General features: G+C 40.2%; 1 protein-coding gene across 1 annotated transcript in view; it reads left to right on the top strand.

Annotated features, from left to right (window-relative positions):
- RRAGD (Ras related GTP binding D) overlaps positions 1 to 22719 on the top strand; it is a 39282-nt gene that overhangs the window by 8378 nt on the left and 8185 nt on the right. Inside the window, exons 2-6 of the mRNA XM_063096484.1 lie at positions 9962 to 10257; positions 15403 to 15602; positions 16417 to 16531; positions 17328 to 17470; positions 22103 to 22251. Coding sequence (XP_062952554.1) covers positions 9962 to 10257; positions 15403 to 15602; positions 16417 to 16531; positions 17328 to 17470; positions 22103 to 22251 — 903 coding nt within the window. The remainder of the gene's footprint in view (positions 1 to 9961; positions 10258 to 15402; positions 15603 to 16416; positions 16532 to 17327; positions 17471 to 22102; positions 22252 to 22719) is intronic.

Below are 22719 nucleotides of genomic sequence, written 5' to 3'. Positions count from 1 at the left end.
GGCCTGGTCTAGGACAGAGGAGGTGACATTACATACAGCTGGGCTGAGTGGGGAGAAGGAGCCTGGGGGAGCCTGGGGAGAAGCCTTCCAGGTGGAGGGAAGAGCAGGTCAAGACCCTGAGGTAAGGAACCTTCTGGAAGGCCAGGGTAGCCAGAGGAGAGGGAACAGTAGGGAAGATGAACCAGGTGTGGGTGAGAGGGCAGTCTTAGTAGCACCTCTGGGGAGAGGGACACATTTGGATTTTATTTTAAATGCTGTGGGAAGCCAGTGGATAGTGTGTCACATCTTATTGCCTTCAAACGTCCTTCTAGTACCTCCAGTTCCCTTGCCAAAATCTCTTCCTGGAACAACCTTTCCCTCATTCATCTCTTTCATGCCTTCTCTTTTTAAAGACTCAGATGTTATTTCTCCAGCGAGCCCTCTCTCGGTGCCCGGAATACCTAGCTAGCCGTGCACTGCAATTGTCTGTTTCTCTTGTCTGTGTTCCCCTCTAATTGCTAGAGGATGAATCTTTTTTGTGTCTGCAGCCCTGGCACAGCCCTGCCTCACACTTGGCAGGCATTCAGGGAACCTTTATGAAATGAGAACAAACTGCCCTCTTATAAATTTCACCTCACTCCAGCAACTTCCTCTAAACCCCCTGGGCATGTTTAAAGTGCCCTCTCTGGCTGCATCTCTCATCCCAAGTCCTCCTGTAGTTCCTTTCTGATTTCATATTTTTTAAAGAGTAGCCCTTTGATTGTCCCTTTCAGGACAGTTGTCATCCTTCAGTTCTCTTTCACACTTTCTTAGGATACTCAGTGTTGGTGGAGAATGGGGCCTGGTGCTTCCTTTCCTGATAAAAGACCCCTGCCTCTACCACTCCCATTGTGGAGTGAGACTCTTTGAGTGAGGTTTTGAGGGGAACTCAGGTGTGCCCTGTGGGGTTTCTTTTTTTCTTTTTTCTTTTGGTACCTGGACTGGGACTTGAACCCTGGACCCTCAGATTAAAAGTCACACTAAGATACCTAGCCTACCTAGCCTGTGTGGGGTTTCTGAAGCAGAGATACTTGAGGGAAGGGTGAGAGAGGATTGGAGGAGAGATTTTTGGCAGCAGTTACTTTGTGATATAAAAGAAACCTTTCTTGACCTACAGTAGTGGCCTATAAAACTTTTTACTGTGTGCCACAGTAAAAAAAAGTATTTATGTTATGAACTGGCACCCACATACATGTAAATAAATCTAAGAGTCTCACTAAGCACTGTTTCCTCTTATTATTCATGATGTACTCCGATGTTTTCTAGTTTCTTTTTTTATTTCTTTGTTCAATGCTGTTGCCGTTTAATGCTCATTTGATTTTATGGTGACTAGTGTGTTCTGACTTAAGATTTTGAAATCATGGTTAGAGAATATTTGGAAAACTTCAACAGGAGTGAAGCCATTTTGTAGAACACCTCAAGGGGAAGGTCGTGTACATTTTAATTAATAAGATATGCAAATTAGACTGGAGTTTAGTATTTAATGTGACAAAGAGAAAGCTGATTGGTGGTGAAGGCCTTGGGTGAGCGCTCTGCCACGTACCAGCTGTGTGACTTTGGGCAGGTTCCTCCCCCTAGATTCATTCCTCAGGTATAAGACAGACTTGTACCTTCTTACTGGGCAGGTAAAGTTTGTAGAAATGTCCAGTGTTGTCCCTAGCACACATGTGTTTCCATACACTCCAGCTGTATGAAATGAGATGCATCTATCTGTCTGGGTCTGAGGTGTCTGCCGAGTTGATGGTCCTCCTGCTGGTCTGGCTGACCATTTCCCAGCTGTGTACAGTTGGTGGTCCATGCTTGAGTTTGGCAGGCAAGGAAAAGGATTGGCTTCCCAGCTACTTTATGTACATGAACATGCATATACACTCCCTCCCCTCTTCACAGTGGTCTCCATCATCTCCCCACCCTCCAGGAGGAGGCAATCCAACTTCTGTAGGGCACCAGTGTGGAGGTCATGCCACAGAGAGACTTACAGACCCTGCTGAAGATAAGTTAAAATCTACGCCCACATCTAGCAGTACAATTTGGGAAGAAAGACATTTATAAACACATGAATATTTTTGCACTTATACATAATTCAGTTTGGAGTTTTGCTTTCATTCATTGGGGATAGTGTTGTTCAGCAGAAAGAATGCATAGACTTTGGATGGGCCAACACTTAGTTTGATTACTTGACCCTCCTGAGCCTGAATTTCTTCACTAAAGGGAAGAATAATATCTAATCTTGGAGGAATGTGAATGGATTGAAGTGTGTAGCGTGCTTAGTACAGTGCCTGGCACTAGTAGGCTACTTCATACATAATTGCCATGAGTTTGTGTGCATATTTTCCTGTTCTGTGCAAGGCATTCTGACTTTGCTTACATTTGGGCTTCCCTCTCCTAGAGGGCCTTCTGCCCATTCCTTCTCTCAACCCCCTCCAAATTCTGTACTACTTGAAATCTGCATTCATAGCCTATGTAATCCACTAGGCCCCCTGCACTCCCCCCAGACCGTAGGCTTTTCTCCCCTACTTTGCATTGATCTAACACTTGCTATTTGGGAGATGATAAAAGAGCAATGTAGCTCTTAGGTTTCCATTCTTGTGCTTGAGATTACTTTTTTTTTTTTTTTTGCAGCTGGCTGGTATGGGGATCCAAACCCTTTACCTTGGTGTTACAAGGCTGTGCTCTTACCAACTGAGCTAACTGGCAGACCCTAAGATTACATTTTTTTGAAACAGGTATATGGAGGTATAATTGACATAAATAAAATACACATATTTGATAAGTTTTGATATATGTATTCACCTGTGAAACCATCACCACAATCAAGATAAAGAACATATCCATAATCTCCAAAAGTTTCCTGGTACTTCTTAGTAGCCCCTCCCTGTAATCCTTTCTTACTACCTCTTCCATTTCCCAGGTAACTACTGGTGTGCTATTTGTCATTGTAGACTAGTTTACATTTTAAAAGAATTTTATGTAAATGAAATATGTCCATTTTTCAGCTAGCTTCTTTTACTCAGCATAGTTATTTTGAGATTCATCCATGTTTAATGGTTTATTTCTTTTTATTGCTGAGATGTACCATAATTTGTTTGGTACATATTATGGTACATCTTGTTGGTGGATATTTGTGTTGTTTCCAGTTTCTGACTATTACAAATAAAGTTAAAAGCCTTAAAATATAAATAAAAAATAAAATTATGAACCTTTATGTACAAGTTTTTTTTATGGACATTTGCTTTTATTTCCCTTGGGTAAATACCTAGTACTAGAATTGCTAGGATAATATATTAGTTGTATGTTTAACTTCCTAAGAAATCACCAAACTCTTTTCCAAAATAGTCATGCCATTTTATATTTCCACCAGCAGTGTATGAGAGTTCTAGTACCTCCACATCCTTGTCAACACTTGTTACTGTCTGTCTTCTTAATTTTAGACATCCTGTTGGGTTTGCAGTAGTATCTCATTGTGATTTTGATTTGCATTTTCCTAATGACTTAAGATGTATTAAGCATCTTTTCCTGTGTTTATTTACTTTCAATAAATCTTTGGTGAATTGCCTGTTTAAATATTTCGTCCCTTAACCTTTTAAAATTGGTTGCTCATTTTCTTATTAATGAGTTTTGAAAGTTCTTTATCAAATATATGATTTGCAAGTATTTTCTCCCAATCTGTGGTTTGTCTTTTATTATTTAACAGCACCATTTGAAGAGCAGAAGTTTTTATTTTAACAAAGTCCAGTTTATCAATTTTGGGGGGAGGGTGTCATATCTAAAAATTTTTGCCTAACCCAGAGTTGTAAATATTTTATCTCTGAAGATTCATAATTTTAGGCTTTACATTTAGGCCTGTGATTTATTTTGAATTAATTTTTGTATATAGTATAAGGTATGAATTGAAATTCATTTTTCTTGGCATATCAGTATACAGTTGTTCCAGCACCTCTTGGTATGCCATGAAGTTGGCTTTGTGTCTTTATCAGAAATCAGTTGTCCAAGTATGTATGGTTTATTTCTGGACACCCTGTTCTGTTCCAATGATCTATTTGTCTGTCTTTATACTAATACCACACTGTTTAGACTAGATTTTTAAGTTTCTCCAATACGGAGAAACCATGTTTTATATATCTTTTTGTCCAACCAACATTTATCAAGCAACTACTTTGGACACATTAAGCAATGTATTTATTATATCCATAAAACAAAAGTCTTAATGACAACTATTTAAAGAGAAAATGTGAAGTTGAAACCACAATGTAAAGAGTATTTAATATTTTGAAATTTTTGTGTTTAGCAGATAACATTAAAAGGAAATATCAAAGATCTTCAGTGAGCTAGTGCATCTTTGCAATTTAACTGAAAGGCCTGAGCTTTGTAAATTAAAACATAAAATAGTGTGTTGGTTGCTGTCTCTTAATCCTTCCATTTTCTGTGTCCTTATGACTCCTCATATATTAAAAAAATATTATCTTTCCTTTTCAAAACTAATTTTAATTACACATTTATGTGAATATGTTTTCTTTTTAAAAATTCAAACCAAAATTACTTTCATGAGTCCCTTACATCCCTCCCCTACCTACACTTTGCTATTTGCTCTATATCCTTCTGGACCCTTTTCTAATGCATTTTTGCACGTATTTATGTTCTCTTCTAGTTTGAAATGATTATCCTTAGATTTAAACAAATTTAATGTTTAGTTATGTTTTCTTTTTTTGTTAAGTTCTTTTTTAAAAAAAATTTTTATTGAATCAAAATTGGGGTTCAACATTGAAATATGTTGATCAAATCAATATTACTAGCATATATACTGTTACAAATCATAATTATTCTTTATGTCCCTTAACCAATCTCTCTCTGTCCCCCTTTCTCTCCTTCCTCCCCCCTCTAATCACCCTAGATTTCTTCTCTCCCTCTGAGAGAATAATGGTTACTTTGTTGATTTGCTGCCTAAATGATCTGTCCAATGCTGAGAGGTGTGATCAGGTCCCCTAGTACTGTCACAGAGCAGATGTCTCTTCCGTCACTATGAAGTAGGCTCTGTGGAGACAGACATCCTCCTTTATCTTTGCTGGTGACTCTCCTTGTGTCATCTCACTCCAACGGCTGGCTGACCATCTGTGTGGTGGTTGTGGCATTTAGCCGCCTTCACGGCAGCCATAGTTATCATGGTGGCTGTGGTGGACCACCAACATGGAGGAGATGTTTTTGACCTGCTGCATGGTGCTGGCAGTGTGCCTGGTTGTGGAGAGTGTTCAATCCCTGGTTCCATGCCCCGGGTCCCTGTGTGGGCCCAGGGTGCTTGCACAGGGTGCCTGGTTGTGGGAGGGGGATCCGGTTCCCTTCTCCATGCCTCGGGTCCACAGCAGGCCCCAAGGCACTGGTGCAATGTGCCTGGTTGTGGGAGGGGGGTCCTGTCCCCTTCTCCATAACCCAGGTCCCCAAGCAGGCCCTGAGGCATTGGCACAGTGTGCCTGGTTGTGGGAAGGGGGTCCAGTCCCTGGCAACTAGCTCCAGGTCCCCGGGCAGGCCCCTAGGCATTGGTGGTGTGCCTGTATGTGGGAGTGGGGTCCGGTCCTTGGCTCCAATCCTAGGGTTCCTGGGTGGGGCCCTGAGGTGCTGATGGTGTGTGTGGTTGTGGGTGGGGTGTCCTGCCCCTGGCTCCATGCCTCGTGTCCCCTGGTGGGCCCCAAGGTATTCATGGTGTACCTGGGCCAGAACTAAGTTTTTGTCCTTTGCTTGCTTCTAACCCAGGGGAACTTCCTGTGGAAACCAGTACTTGAGCTGTGTGGTTGTTTAAATTGCTACTCTGCTGCTGTTTCCCTAGGGAAGTCTTTTTGTGCAGCTCAGGGTTTAATGGTTGACCTTATAGGTACTTCCGGCTCTCCAGAGACCTGGTAGATCTGTGTTCTGTAAAATCTCTGATCTGGGCCTGAGTTTTTTTCATCAAACTGCACCCCATGCAATTCTGCATTCCCGACCAGTCTCCTCTGAGTGGTCCTGTGCTGATTGGGGGGCAGATCAGCTGTCCTTGCTGTGTCCCAGTGTTCTCCCGGTGGGCCCGTCTCCCCCACTGCCCGTGCTCCAAACACTTCTCATGGGACGGGCCTGCACCGGTCACTTGCGAAGACTCACTGGCTTCTGAACGGCTCCCCTTTTTCAGCTGTTTTGGCTCCTTGCTCCTGCGTGGGTCCATGGGAACCCTGTTAGTGGTCTTGCTGTCCTGGGGGCCACCAAAGTCCTCTTCTCCCCTTCTGCCTCCAAGTAACTCCATCTAAAGGGCACAGCTGCAGCTTCTGCTGGCTGCTGCTCCATGTGCTCCAGCATTAAGGTGGCCGCCGCCCAAAATGCTGAGAGTGGTTTTCTCTTTTTCTCTTCATGGTTTCTCCCGCCTTCCTGAGTTCCACAGGTCTCTCCTCCTCTTCCCCTGAGCTCCAGCAGCCCTGGCTTGGCTGATGTTACATTTTTATAGTTGTAAATTGGTTGATTTGCGGGAGAGAGTGACACAGGGGACTGTCTATTCTGCCATCTTGACCAGAAGTCTAGCTATGCTTTTCTAATAAGAACCATAGCATTCTTTTACTTACCTCTCCCTTACCAATCTTCTATGTCTATATTATATGGAATTTTAGTTTCTGATTTTTATTCAAGAATTTTAAATCAAAACTTATTTGAAATTAATAGGTTTCACTGGAATTTCTTTGTTTTATTGCTTATAGCATTGAACCACATTTTGGTGTATTTTCTTTCAGGTGTATATCCTTGAGTAATTCTTTCAAAGAGATTTAGTGGGAAATACTTTCTGAGTCCTTGAATGTCTGAAAAATGTCTTTATTTTACTCCTACCTTTGAAAAATAGTATGACTGGTATATAAATCAGAGTTCAAAGATATTTTCCTTTAGTCCTTTGAAGATACTCTTCTGTTCTTGCATCTATGTTGTCGATAAGAATTTGATGTCTTTCTGATTCCTTTGAAGGTAATTGTTTTCCCCTTCTGGTAGTTTTAAGGATGTTATTATTATCCTTGATATTTTGAAGTTATACTATGATTTTTCTAGGTGTGGGCTTGTTTTGGTTTAAATTTCTCCTTTTATTATTTTGGCCTGTTCATTTTGAGTTTTATCATTCTTTAATTTGAGAAAGGCTTACTATTATTTGGTTAAATATTGCTTACCCCCCCCCCCCCATATTCTACATTTTCCTTCTGGAACTTCTTTGGCAGGATAATGGGACTTCCGAATCTTATTTCTGATGTTACTTTAACTTGAATTTCATAGCAGTGCTGCAATCCTCTGTACTGCATTCTGAGAGAATTTGGTTAGCCAGTTCACTGTTTCCCTCTTCATCTGTGTTTATTCTGCTTTTCAATCCGTATATCTTTTCCTCCTACAATTATAAAATATTTTTATAAATTTTGTTTTAAAAAATCCCCATATCTTTATTTCCAAGATCTCTGTGGCCCTTTTTCATGACTTCTCTTGCTCCAATACTGTCTGTTCTTGTTTCATGAATGTCATATCTTCTCTTATCTCTGAGTATTTTAATTATACTTAGCTTGAATGTTTGCTCTGAATTCGTTATGAACTCTGCTTCAGGTGTACATGCTTTCATTTGTTGGGTCTGTATCCTCTTCTATAATCTTGGCATTCCTCAGATGTTTGGTGTTGGAAGAAATGTCCAGAGGGAAGATGGTGCTGCTTGCACCTCGTGTACTCCATGCATTGTAGTGAGAGTTAGGCAATGTCAGAGTACTTTGGGGGCGATGGTGTGGTGCTCCCTGTTCCTTCTGGGCATTGCTAGCCCCTGGGGCACTGCCTTCTCCCTCATGTCCAAGTTCTCACATTCACTTCTGCATCTGGAAGATATCCTAGTGTGTGTGTTGGGTGGGGTTGAATGGGTGGGCAGTAGTGCAGAGTTTATCTGCTTGACTCTTCTCATTATGTTTCTCCAAATAATGACCGTGTTGATTGTCTTCATGCCTCTTCATGTGGTGGGCTTCCACCACTTCTACCTTCTCTGCAGCAAAACTCTACTATTCATAGTCAAGGGCTGCAGGTTCCTCTCCAGTCTGATGTTTGTGTTTCTTAGGGATTTCTTGGTTGTCAACTTTGAGCCCTCCTCTTTGTTTCAAGCCCAGCTATCCATATTTATTTGTTCACCTATTTATTTATTATGCATACATTTTCTATTATTTATAGGGATTTATTATGGGTAGGGAAGACTATAATATACTATCAGTCTGATGTTTTTGAACTTGAAGTCCTGTTTTTTTCAATTTATGCCCTGCTGTTGCTAAGGTTGACTTGTAATGGCAATGCTGTGAGCGGGAAGCATATAATCAGTGATGAAGAAGAAGAAAGCTAGTGATCTCTTGGGTGATTTGCTTCCACATTACTCCTTACATTGCATATCATCAGCAATTTGTCGAATTGGGTTAAGTCGAACTGGAAAAGTGAGTGTGGGCAAGGTGGGGATTAGTTGTTACCCAGTTGGCCTAGCATCATTTGCTGAACGAGTTTTATTTTTAATAATTATTTTAGGTCCCCGATCCCATTTAATTATTATAACAGCCCTATAAGATGTTTATTATCATTATCAACTCCGTTTTATGGATTTTGAGACTGAGTCTCCAAAGCTAAGTATCTCTTCCAGCATCTGATAGCTCATAGCTCAAACCCCAAGTCTTGCCGACTTCAGAGTCCTAACACTTAACCAGTAGCCTACACTTCTTTGCTTCTGTGAAATGTTCATGCTCTTGGTCAAGTAGGAATCCTGCTTAGAGATTAAGTGGTTGTCTAAGACTAAAGAACATTGTGGAGAGAGTTAGGCATATGTTTCAAGGACAAAGAAAGGAGAGAGTCCTACAGAATTTTGGACTTTTTCACCATTCCTGCTTTTATCCAGTAATGCCTCATCCCTTTAGGACTCTTGGCAAAGGATTTTAGGATTGAATTTTTGTTACCAGGGACTGGAGTAGTGCTGACCTGTATAACTTTCTGCAATAATAAGAGTGCTCTATGTCTGTGTTGTCCAGTACGTTAGCCACTTGCTTATTGCTATTGAGCACTTGTGGGGGCTAATGACACTGAAGAACTGAATTTTTTTTATTGTGGTAAAATATACATAACATAAATTTTACCATTTTAGCCATTTTTGAGCTTATAGTTTAGTAGCACTGTTATGCACTCCACACCACCATCCATCCCTGGAACTTTTTATTCTTCCCCAAGCTGAAACTCTGTACCTAGCAAACAGTCACCCTCCGTTCTTCTCCTCCCAGTCCCTGGAAACCACCATTCTACTTTTTGTGTCTATGAATTTTACTACCCTAGGAACCTCATATAAGGAGGATCTGAATGTCTGATTTTTGCCAGTTTTAGTAATTTAGCTATATGTGGCCAGTAGCTACCTTACTGGATGGGTAGGCCTAGAGCCAGGGTGGGCCTGGGAGATGTCCACCTCTCACAAAATTTGCGTCTGCTCTGTAACACAGTCTGCATCTGAGTGCGTTTCCCAGGCTTTTGTGGCATGTGAGAGTGCTGGCCAGGAGAGGATAACTGAGAGAGGCGGAACTCAAATAAACAAGCATCTCTGTAGTGCATAGAGACTCTGCTGATGTGGCCAAGAGGGACATTGCTCTGGAGTGCCAAGGCCTGGATTCTTTCCACTGACACTCTGCTCCAGGAAGTTAAGCGGTTGCTCTTCACACTCCAGGGTCCCTGCCTGTGATGAGGAATTATATAGGTGTCTGGCCCTCTGGGAATGTGGGAGAAGTAGTGACACCAGAGTTTCACACTTGCCAGAAGCTGTCCCCTCAATGAATGAGCACTCTCTGTATGTGGAAGAGTAGCATCGTCTGTGAATCATAGATCATACTTGAGGTGGAAGTGAAACTCCTCTAATTAACCGCTGTGAAAGCATCTCACCCTCATTCTTGTTTTGTGGTTTCTCTAGTTCTGGACTTCAGCGATCCCTTCAGCACTGAAGTGAAGCCGAGAATCCTGCTCATGGGCCTGAGGAGAAGCGGCAAGTCGTCTATTCAGAAAGTTGTCTTTCACAAAATGTCTCCCAATGAAACCCTGTTCTTGGAGAGTACTAACAAGATCTGCCGGGAAGATGTTTCCAACAGCTCCTTTGTCAATTTTCAGATTTGGGACTTCCCAGGACAGATTGACTTTTTTGACCCTACATTTGACTATGAGATGATCTTCAGGGGAACAGGAGCACTGATATTTGTCATTGACTCCCAGGTAAAGCTCAGAGTCTCATGGATATGATGGCCCTGCAGCCCCCCTTACAGACCTCCCACCTGTTTGTGATGTTTGGTTTGGTTTTTAGAATCTGGAATAGGCCTTTCTGCCACACAAGCGTTTCTCAGTTAGGGCTCTCAGACTGTACAACAGAGGAAAGGCTTGCTCCATCCAGCCCTGGCCGACACCCCAGACCAACCCTTAGAGAGCTGTTTACACCTCTCATAGCAAATCATAGACCTAGGCAGCCTCACAGATGGAGGTGACCATCCAGGCCAGGGACAGCAAATAGGTGTCATCCCGCTCTGGTACCCTTGGCAGACATCTATGAGAAATCACAGGTTCTGTTCAACAAAAATATGTATGTAAATTTACATTTTTAAATGTTTATTATTTCCTATGAAGATAAAGTTCTAAGTGTGAAAAATCATCCCCTGAATCAGATTATTATAATTATTATTAGTGCCCAATTAAGACAACATAACTGTATTATGTAGTTTATAGATAACTGTTAAATATAAAAAGTAAAATTTGAGACACATATCTCTGTTAAGATGGATATTTGGTATTTTTCCACTTAATTCACATATCTATGCTTAAATAAGACAGGATTTGGATCAATTCTATTTTTGTTTGTATAGCTGTAAGCACTGAGAGACTTTGTCCACATAAGCAGGTGGATATGGGGTGAGTTTTGTTATAGCATTTGTCCAATTATTCAAACTCCTTCCAAGTTATATACCCTGAATTACCCAGTTTTCTATCAAGAAAAATTATTTTTAGTAGTTTACCAACAGACATCCTGAATAGGTCCTCCTTCACTCTGTTGGATGTAAAGAACTGGGACCCCCTGGTGCCTTATTCATTAGTCATTCCCTTTATCAGATTCACATTAGCATTCCCAACGGGCTGTTTGGCACCCTGGGTTTTTGGTACCCTGGGGCCTTTCTCCTGTTATTGGTTTAAAGATGGAGGGAAGGGGAGACCACAGGGCCACAGGTGCAGGATTGGGATGTTGATCTCTTCAAGCTCTCCATGTCTAAGGACACTTAAAAAGTATCCATGACTTGTGGCCCAGACCAAAGGCTCTCCCAGGGCTCTCTTCTGCAGCCGTGGGGGAATAAAAGGCAATAGGTCCCCCAGGTGTGCGCTATACCAACTCTGAAGTTCAGGTCTTGATACTTCCCTGGCACTGTTGACCTACATCAGACAGGTCATCCCTGCTGCTGGCGTGCATCAGCCCAGCCAAGCACACACCAGGAGCACCAGAGGTGTCAGGGAGGAAGAAGGGTTATGAAGAATGTTGGTAAGAAGTCCACACTTGGAGTCCACACATGGAAAAAATTGTTCTCTGAGAAGACTGCTCATCCCTGAGAGGATCATAAATTCATTCAGGAAACTAGGTGCCTATTTAATATAATAATGAAATTTTCAACTAAGCCTCTTAGTTCCAAATGGCTGCTTTGTGTGCTTCTTGTGTAGCAGTGGAAGCATGGCCATACAGTTGGAGGGGTTCTTTCTTTCCTTTTTGGTGGAGGTGTGGAGCGGGAGGGAGACTTTAAATTCACTGCCTGATCTGTGAATAGCAGTTCATTCTCCTGCCATGGGCCCTCCCAGAAATGTGTGTTGTGCGTGGTTGTAGACACCTGCATCATGTCCAGGGCCTGCTGTCAGCAGATATTTCCCTTGCTGTCCTGCTTGTACTGACCTGTTTTCTGGCCCATCTGTGGCCTTGGCAGTATCCCCTGCCTTCCTGTCTCAGGTCTGCCAACACCATAAATTAGGGACTTTGGAGCCTGAGGGGACTGGACGGGGCATGTGCACGCTGCTGCATGGCAGGTAGACTTGAGATGTCACACTTTTCTGTCTCTTCTAAGCTCCCTTTTTCTCCCCAAGCCATGCAGCTGCTGTTTCTGTAGTTGTTGAGCTAGGTAGCAGCAGTAGTAGTCCTACCTGTGGGTTAGTAGATTCCAATCAGATGACTCATCATTTTAAGTCTATGGCTTAGTAAGTGCTTACTTACCTACCATGCTGTGCTTACATACCAACTTGCATTTATGGAATTCAAATTTCCTGTCTCAGGTGTTTATAATATGGCTATAATGTGGCTAAATAGGTACCCTTCCCTGTTTTTAAATTGCAACTGTAATTTGGTTTTAATTTTACCTGAGCATGAAAAGCAGACCTTCAATTTGGGTTGGTAAATGTTTTTTGTTTTAGTTTTGTTTCTTGGGTTTTTATTTTTATGTTTTAGATATAGGGCAGAGAAAGGTAAGAGAATGTTTGAGAAATTCATCTTTTTAAATTACACTTTTAAAAAAGAGTTGGAAAAACATTGTTGAGTGCTGTCATTTGGGGAATATTTAAATAAGCAGTTTCAGAACCTGTCTAATATATTTTTCTATTGGAAGCAGACTGTAAAAATCACGTTTGTGGAAATCTTTATATGGTGTAATTATAAGCACTAAAAGAAAAATCAGACTTCGGGGAAGTGTCTCAGCAGCACTTGAGTGTTCTTTATTTCTAAGCAGTGCTCATTTGGTTCAACACTTTATTTTTTTAATTTTTTTGCTGTGTTCCTTACAATCACAGGATTGCCAGATAAATATATCCCCAAGGAGAAATGTCCTCACAGAATGTTGTGAAATAAAAAAAAAAGAAAGCAAGTTTGTGACTTCCCTTGGCCTGAACGTGTGACGCCCCAGCTCCCCACAGAGCCAGCAGAATGTGCTATGTCTCCTGAAGCCATTACACACATGCCTTTGGATCCAAAAGAGAGTTTCTGCTTAACCCATGTTGGTGATTGTGCCTATAATCCCTAGATCTAATTTCAGAGCAGAAACTAGGCAGTATATATTTCCTTTATTTTTATTTGTCATAGACAGTAATAACAAAAACAGTGGGAAAAATCATCTGCAATTCCTCTATTCTAATAAGTGAAGTATTTTCTTCTTTTTAATGTCACTTTTTAGTTCTTGTAGCTATATGCTGCCTCATCAGCTAGTTGGTAATCAGACCATGTTATGTGCTTGGCAGGGAGGTTAGAGTAGCACTTTCTAATCTTCTGAGATGTGATGCTCTGTTGACATTGAGTAGTTTTGCTCCCTCTTCAGTTAAAGACATAAGCAGTAATGCATTTTTTGAGGTGTAATTTACATGAATTAATTTTAAATGCACAGTTCAATGGGTTTGACAAATTACACCTTGTAACCACCTTACATTCAAGATGTAGAGTATGTCCACCACCCCGAAGGCTCGCTCGTGCCCTTCCTTAGTCACCCGCAATGCCCAGCCCCAGGCAACCACTGATGTCCTTTTTAAACTTTTTTTAAATTTTAATTTCCTTCCCCCCTCCCTCCCTTCTTTCCTTCTTTCCTTCCTTCCTTCCTTCCTTTTTTCTTTTCTTACACCACGTTCTAACCAACTGAGCTAACTGGCCAGCCCTGATGTGCTTTTTGTCACTACATATTAGTTTGCCTTTTCTAGGATTTCATATGTATGGAACCATACAGTAATAACTTTAGTTTTTATTTAATACTTAATCTGCCAGCCCAGTGTCCCATATTTGCCTTTTATTTTAAACAGCTGTTCAGAGTGTGAAGGATCAGGACTCCATTTACTATTTTTCTCTTCATAGTTTTCTATTAGTGTATTTAATATTTTGATTTATGTAGAGACTAGGCATACATTTTTATTGATTTAGTTTGGAGAAAAGCAGAATGCCAAAAAACATCCCCTGGTATATTGGCTTTCTGTATTTTCTAGGTTTGGAGTCATAAAGGGTGAAAAGTCCTTGGAAGTCTGTCCTACAGATTCCTTTCCTTTTTTTTTTTTTTTTTTTATATTTCTTTTGCTGTAAAAATAGGACCTGTTCATTCCCTTCAAATTGGCAGTAATTAAGAGGTCTGACAACACCAGTTATTGGTGAGGGAGTGGGGGATGCAGTGACATTCAAGGTGCTCATACTTATGACCCAACAAGTCAGTATTTAGGGTGAGCCGTGTGTACAAGCCAGGAGACTGTTCACATTATCGCTGTACTAAGACATACTTGGAAACATTTGTAATGTCCATCAACAGGCAAATATACGATAAATTATAGACCATCCGTAAAGTGAAATTTTATAGAACCATTAAAAAGAATTATGCACTCGAGTTGTGTGCTTCAACATAGGTGAATCACATTGACATAATGGTGATTGAAAAAGGTAAACTGTTATATACATACAAGTCAATATTTCTGTAAATTTTTAAGCAATGTAGATGAATTCTGTATGTTGTTTGGGGATACCTATGTCTGTAATAATGTATAAAGAGATGAGTGAGAATAAACAGTAAACTTGGGATAGTGGTCACCTGTGGAGGGTGAGGGTGGAGAGAAACACACAAGGATTCGGTGTTAATGTTCTATTTCTTAAACAGAGAGATAGATAAACAGGGGTTCATTATGTTATGATACAGATTTAGGAAGGAGAAAATAGATAATATTGTGTTGTTGGGGCAATGGGTGTAGATAAGGGGTTGGAAAGGGCCATATGGTAAATATTTTAGGCTCTGCAGACTGTGCCGTGTCTGAAGAGTTTCCACAGAGGAAAACTACTAAACTCTGCATTGTAGCATGGAAGCAGCCTTAGAAAATATGTAAACAAACGAGCGTGGCTGTGTTCCAATATAACTTAACAAAAACCAGGCAGTGGGCCTGACTTCTGCTTTGGCCCAGTGATTCTTAAAATTGTTCCCCCAACTCCTTCCCCAGCCTCCCAGGAGCCCGTATCATGTCTCCATCTGGAATGTTCATCACAGTTCCCGAGAGAACAGAAAAGCTGGGAGGAGTGGTATTCCAGAGTAGATCCTAGGTGGTGTGGGGCCAGTTTCTCTTCCTGAAACTGCAACTCTGATCTTTATGACTGTCATCGACCTAAATCATAACTGCCTGAATCAGCTGCATTTTTTTTAGCTTTTCTTTTTCTTTGTTAACAAATCTTAAGATTTCAAACTTGAATTATGTGAAATCAGCTTTTTGGGGGACCTTTAAAAGCAAAGTATTTGGGGGGATTGTAGCCACATGGTTTCCAGATGAAGTGTGTGTGTGGCAGGTTCAGGAAGCAAAGCGTCCTCCTCTCACAGGCTTTGCCTTTGTTCCCAGGATGATTACATGGAAGCGCTGGCCAGGCTCCACCTTACGGTGACCAGAGCCTACAAAGTGAACACTGACATCAACTTCGAGGTGTTTATTCATAAAGTGGATGGTCTGTCAGATGACCACAAAATTGAAACCCAAAGAGATATTCACCAGAGGGCAAACGATGACCTTGCAGATGCTGGATTAGAGAAAATTCACCTCAGGTAAGAATAGAAACCCCGAAGGGTTCCCAGTAAAGGATGGAAAAAAGCAGGTTTGCGGTCCGGAGTCACCTTGGTTGGCTTGATATGGACAGTAATGTACCTTGTTTGCCCTGTTTCGTGCTGTAGACGCTGGGATAGGATTTGGGAAAAGTGAGCTTGCATGCACTAATTCTAAAGTTTGGTGAAAGCATCAGTTTTGTTTTTTAACAAATGGTCAAAGCTAAGGCTCTCACCCCATGTGAAAAACATGACTATAATCCAGGGAGTTAATTGATGCTGAAGTTTATAGTTCTTGATACATATGATAGTATCTGTAATCACAAATAAAGGAGTACTCTGAAAATAATCCAAATAGAAATACTCACAGAGGAAAATAAATTCTCCATCATTTTTTTGTGGGATAGTACGTGCTTCATTCATTTTGCAAACTGGGGAATGAAAAAAATTAGGTGCTTCAATATCAGTAATATCACAGTTACTAACTGGACAACCTAAGAGGCCTGTGTAAAGACCATCTGGTGTGGATCTCTTGCAGGATGTAAGGAAGCTGGTATGGGCACATGCTGCTGCACTTTCAAGCTTGCCAGTCAGGAGACAAGAATAGGCACAGTTCTGGTTTTGGGGGAGGTGGGAGGAATGGCTTGTTAAGATATGCTCATTTTCTACTGAGGTCCTTGTGAATTCTGGAGAAGGCTAGAATGTATGTGTTAGAACTTTAGATGCAGAAGGCGGATTACTGGTGTTATGACATAGTCTAAGCAAACTATTCCACAGTCAAAGGGAAAATGTGATGAAATATTGTTTCCTCTTTCAGCTTTTATCTGACAAGCATATATGATCATTCAATATTTGAAGCATTTAGCAAAGTGGTTCAGAAACTGATTCCACAACTTCCAACCCTGGAGAATTTACTAAACATCTTTATCTCAGTAAGTAAATAATATGCTCTTGATAGAGTCATTTGCAGAATTTGAGAATAGCATTGTGAAGGTGGATAACATCTTATTTCTGCTTCCTCCTGTAGCATTTCAAGGTCATTTAAATATTACTTTTGAAGATTACTCCTACATATTGTTTTAGATCCTTTAAAACTTAACTCACAAAATGCATTCCTGTACTTCACTGATATAATTAGAGTGTTTATTCAAGTTGTAGACAGTCATTCAATATTAACAGGGCCCTAGACGTAGGGAGCATAAAACTTGGCTTTGGTGATAAGACATATACTGATGAATAGCTTTTTATATGTTTAACACTGTGAAGGATGTGCTGAAGAGTCCGACAGACTGCCAGCTCCAGGCAGGCTCTTCAGAGTTGAATAGAGGCAGACCTGTTGGTTGTACTCCCGTTTACTCTGTCACTGCACAATTTTGACTTTGTTTGTTTGTTTAGATTTTATTTTATTTTTAATTTACTGTCAGGAAAATTTGTGTTTTTGCTTGGCTTTTTCCTAACTGCAGGTACATCTCTACAAGTTAGGAAGTACTTCCCAGTTTGTTTACCTAAAATAAATAATTAATTCTATTTTTCATTTCTTATGCAAGTCCATTATAAAGAAGTTTATGACAATGAAATTTAAATTGTAATAAAATAATGTAACTAACTTTTAGTAACTAATTATTGCTCATTCATATTTTGCATTGAGGATGGCATATAATTTTATGTAACCATGACATGATTTAAAATGAGCTGTCACTTTAAGTCAGCATCTTCTTTTTGTTTCAGAATTCTGGAATTGAAAAGGCATTTCTATTTGATGTGGTCAGTAAAATTTATATTGCAACTGATAGTACCCCAGTGGATATGCAAACCTATGAGCTCTGCTGTGATATGATAGATGTGGTTATTGATATCTCTTGTATTTATGGGTAAGTAAAACATTCCTGCATGCTACATTCAAGCCACCCTTCTCTTTCTTAACCTTTGAGGCCTTTTGCATTTACTTATTTGACTTTAATACTTTCGTTTTAAATGACTTAGATCTAAAAATAAATATACCGTTTAGCATGCAATAATAATTATTGAGCAAATGCCCGCCGTTATTGCTAATAATCTTACTGCATGCATGGTTTCATTTACTTCTCAACTGTTCCATGAGGCAGGAATTAACATACCTGTTTTATAGATGGGGAAACTGAGGTTCAGAGTGGTTAAATTTCTAACCCCTGCTCACACTGTCAATAAGGAAGGGAATTAGAATTTGAACTCAGGTCTGATTCCTGGTCCTCTGCTGAAAAATCTGTCAACATTTCATGATGTTATATACACATGGCAGATACTAATAAATCCTTGAACTCTAATTAAATACCTCATATTAACGACGTTTCTATTACCCTCTTTGTTGCAGGAAATAACTTGTTTTTTTTAAAAATGTAATTTTGGGCCTAGCCCGTGGCGCACTCGGGAGAGTGCGGCGCTGGGAGCGCGGCGACGCTCCCGCCGCGGGTTCGGATCCTATATAGGACCGGCCTGGCTGAGTGCCGGTCACGAAAAAGGCAAAAAAAAAAAAAAATGTAATTTTGATTGTCTATGGGCAGCAGAGAATTATAAAACTAAGCAGACAACATTATTATTATTATTTTCCTTAGAAAACATAACTTTCTATACACTTAAATATAAAATAAGCAAGGAGTGGGGAAAATTGATTATGTTACCAGACATAGAAGCAATTCTACATAATTATAAATTTGCTAAACAGGTGCTGTACAGAGTGAATGGGTGTGAACCAGTAGTTTGTCTGTCTTGTTAACACCGCCAAGGGGTTGCTTTCTATTTATATTGGGTCTTACTTCCTCATCCAGTCATTGATGAGAAGCTTTTGTTCATCTTCCTCTTTACTCACTTCCTGTGACCTGCCTCACACAGCTTGATTCTGTCTCCGCTGTCAGCTTCTGCAAGAGTCTCAGTCAAGCCGTTTCTCTCTTCCTCAGTCTGAAAATCCTTTGCCCGCTCAGTTCAGGTTCTCTCTGTTAACTCTGTGAAACACACACGCACGCACGCACACATGCATGCACGCAAGCACGCACGCACGCACGCACGCAGTCTTATCTTCCCTTATGGAATAGGGAACACTATACTTACCTCACAACATTGTAGTGAGAATAACTATCATTAGGTTTATAAATTGCCTTCACCTGGTAGACCCTGGATATACATAGCTGCCATAATTTATTGTTATCATTATTATTAACGCCACCATCTGGCTTTAGAAATAGACCTTATTTCCCACGATTACTGCCATGAAGTATTCGATTATTTTTAAACTGTAAGTGGATGACCTTGAAATAGTCATGGAAGCTGAGTGTACCCTGATTACAGTCTAGATTGCTGTGGTAATCAAGTACAATGAACAACACAATTAATCTGGCACATATTTAACGATACGCATGATCATTATTGTGCCATATGGTAATTAGACATAAGTGGTGAGTTGTTCATGTAAATGATGTTAATCAGAGTTACTTCTGCCCAGCTAAAACAAACATGGGGAGGGAGGGGGTTGGGAGAAGGAAGCTGGGCTTTGCTGTTGGATTGTTTTTCTGTGGTGGAGTTCAGTGTTTCAGAGAACCCACAGGATTCAGTAAGAACCAGTCTGGGTCACAAATGGTTTGTGGGCTCTGGGGTTTCTTCAGATTGTTTGCTGGAGCAGCAGCAGCCAACCCAGTTAACCAGCAGGGGGCGGGGTGGGGACATGTGCTGCAGAGCCTGGGGCCCTCTTAAGCAGCAGAAGAAGCAAGTTGCCCTGTACCTGGAGTCTTGCTGCCCCTCCCCCACTGCCCACTGGAGATCAGTAGGCTTTGGAAGAAGGTAACCTAGTACCTCAGCAGTCTCTCAGCTGAGGTTGTACCATGGTCATCAGCTCTACACACACACGCACACACACACGCACACGCACACTTTAAAATAGGTTCCATTTTTATGTGTTTTCCTTGCTTGTGGTAGAATGTACGAGTAGTTGTAGTTGCAAAACCTCACCAGTTTCTACTTGTAATTTTTTTTGGTCTTTTTTGTTTTTCTAATTTGTTTAATCTTTAATTTTTTCTGGTTATGAAGTAATACGTGCTCATTGTAGAAAATATATAAAAGTATAAAGAATAAAATTTAAATAGCCCATAATCTTATTACCTAGAGACAGTCACTATTAACATTTTTATATATTTAATTCTTATCTCGTGTAATTTAGGATAAGATCACTTTGTATATATAATTTTCTTTCATTTAAAAATTTAAAATTTTTTATTTTTTTGGCAGCTGGCTATTATGGGGATCTGAACCCTTGATCTTGATGTTATAACACTGTGCTCTAACCAACTGAGCTAACTGGCCAGCCCTGTATATGTAATTTTGTATCTCAATTTTTTCATTTAACATTTCATTTCATTTCATGTTAATTTTAATTTAATGTTAGTGAATTAACATTCATTTTATTTAACACTTAAGAATTTTCCTGTGTTATTAAATACTGTTAATAAACACAATCCTTAGTATCTATATGGTTTTATATTTACTTGGAAATTTTAAATGCAATTTTCTTTATTAGGTAAAAAAATTTTAATATTTTAGCTCGCTGGTTAGCTCAGTTGGTTAAGAGTGTGGTGTTGTAACCCAAGGTCAAGGGTTCTGATCCCTGTGGTGGCCAGCTGCCAAAAAAAAGCAATAACCATAAAAATTTTCTTTTAATGTTTTAGTTTATTATTCTCAGAGCATTACTTATAAGCAAGAGAATTTGGTCTTAAAAAACAGTTAAGAACAGTACAATGGAAGTTTAAGAATTCTGTTAAAAAATCTTTGACATCTGAGATCCAACACTTAAGATTTTCCTTAATTGTTTTCATAGGGTATAGTGAGTTGAATCCTTTCTAAAAATAAACTAACTTCCACAATTTCCTTTAGGTATATGGCAGTTTACTCTCAAAACTAAAAACCTACATTTTCTTTAAAATACTCTACAATTCCTGCTTTTCATTAAATCTGGCTTGTCACCCTACCCTCTTGTGTATTTATGAGATTAAAGCATTAACTTTGAAATTAGTCAGAACTAGGTTTGAAGTCCTGGCTCTCTCCCTGTCATCAGCTTTGACCAAGTTATCTTTTTTCCCCCCAGCCTCAGTTTCCCCAATACCTAGCTTAGAGGATTTTTAGGGCAGACAATGGATAATGCATGGTAAGAACTAAGAATGGTGCCTGTTACATAGTAAATGTTTAATAAATGCTAGCTCTTCGGTGAAAGTGGTAAAGGTTATTAGCACAGTTCCAATTAAGTCAAATTTCAGGTCAATTATTCATAAATTTTGGAAGTTAAAATAAATCAGAAAATTTATTTACAGTGTCAGATGAGGGGAAAGGGTACGGGGAAACATCCTTTGCCTATGAGGAAAGGATTTATAACTCTTTGGTTATACCAGTGCCTGTAGAGGGTCCAGTTTTGATCATTAAAGCCACAATAATAATAGCAATTAACATTTATCGTGCATGTTATATGTTCTCAGCATTATGCTCAGTGCTTTATAAGCACTGTTTCATTCAATCTTTGTTAGGAAACTTTGGAGTAATTACTGTTAGTATATAGATGGAATTAAGGCTCAAAGAAATAAATCAACTTGTCCTAGCTCACATTGTAAATAACAGAGCTGGGATTCAAATCCAAGTCATCTGAGTCTGCAGACCCCATCTTTCCTTAAATAGACCAATGTGTTTATTTAACTCTATTTTGAAAAAATTTCAAACCTACAGAAAATGTGCAAGAGTATTACAATGAACTCCTGTATACCCTTCATTGAGATTCACCAATTGTTACCAATTTGCCATCTTTTTCTATATATATATTATTTACCTGTTTTTGCCAAACCATGTGAGAGTAAGTTGAAGACATCGTGATTCTTTGATCCTAGCTACTTGAGCATGTATATATAAAGAACAAGGACATTCTCTTACAGGACCCTGGCTTAATTATCAAATAAAGCAAATTTAGCATGGCTACATTACTCTGTTAACCAATATATAGAACAGATTCAAATTTTACCAGTGTTTCCCATTCTATCTTTTATAGCAGTTTTTTCCCTGGCCCAGGGTCCAGTCCAGCCTGTGTCTGTCATCTCTCTTTAGATGCCTCTAATTTGGAACAGTTCTTTAGCCCCCACTGGTCTTTCATCCGATCATGCTTTTGACAGCCTGGCTGTTCTATCATGAGGAAACAAGAAGCCCTTGGCCACAGAGGGGAGAAGAGCTAAATTCCATCCCTCCCCTGTGTTCCTCAGGTGCCTGCAAAGTTGTCTAGCTGCTGCAGCAGCCACCCATTGTGTCACTGGGAAAGTGTCATAGGCTGTGTACTTGTGAGTTTGTGTTTCTAAGATTGTTTTCTGAAAGGCACTGCAAGTGCAAATGACATCCTTATGATTATTAATTTTTTTGTGTGTGTTAAAGTTGTTCTCTGTCACTGGGTTTCAATTTGTAGTTCTTTCTCAATGGTCAAATACATTTTGGTTTCTGTCCCCATTTAGTCTCAAAGAAGATGGAGCAGGAACCCCCTATGACAAGGAATCAACAGCCATTATAAAGCTGAATAATACAACAGTTCTTTATTTAAAAGAGGTGACAAAGTTCCTGGCTCTCGTTTGCTTTGTCAGAGAGGAAAGCTTTGAAAGAAAAGGTAATGTTTTGGTGTGATTTAAAGAAGCATTTCAATTCAGGCTAATACTGCCTTTGTTGGTTGAATGTGGGTGTATGACAGCATACCCCTTGAAGCTTCCAGACGTTAGTCACAGGCTCCCTTGGCTGACACACCTGAGGTAGGCTGGAGGTGTATGGGCTCCCCACCATGGTCCTAAGGCTTCTGGGTCTGTGAACCAGTCTGCCCTCTAGTGGTGTGGCTGCGATTGCCATGAGGTGGAAGGGAACCAGGTGATCCTCCCTGAGGCCTTCGCTTCTCTGCCAGTGAAGCTAGATGGGGCACTGTTGCCAGGCTGTGAAATCTCTTACCAGGCAGAGGATGCCCCAGCCTATATTGAGGGTGGAGACCTCAATAAGGTTCACATCTCTAATAAGTCTTAGGTGACTGTGTGATCATTTGTTCTCACCATGTAAGGGAGGGAACAACAGAACTAATACAAAGCTAGAT

Source organism: Cynocephalus volans, chromosome 5, assembly GCF_027409185.1.
Source record: "Cynocephalus volans isolate mCynVol1 chromosome 5, mCynVol1.pri, whole genome shotgun sequence".
Classification (NCBI taxonomy): Eukaryota; Metazoa; Chordata; class Mammalia; order Dermoptera; family Cynocephalidae; genus Cynocephalus; species Cynocephalus volans.
Note: the sequence above shows the minus strand (reverse complement) of the source record. Positions and strands in the feature narration are given on the sequence as shown.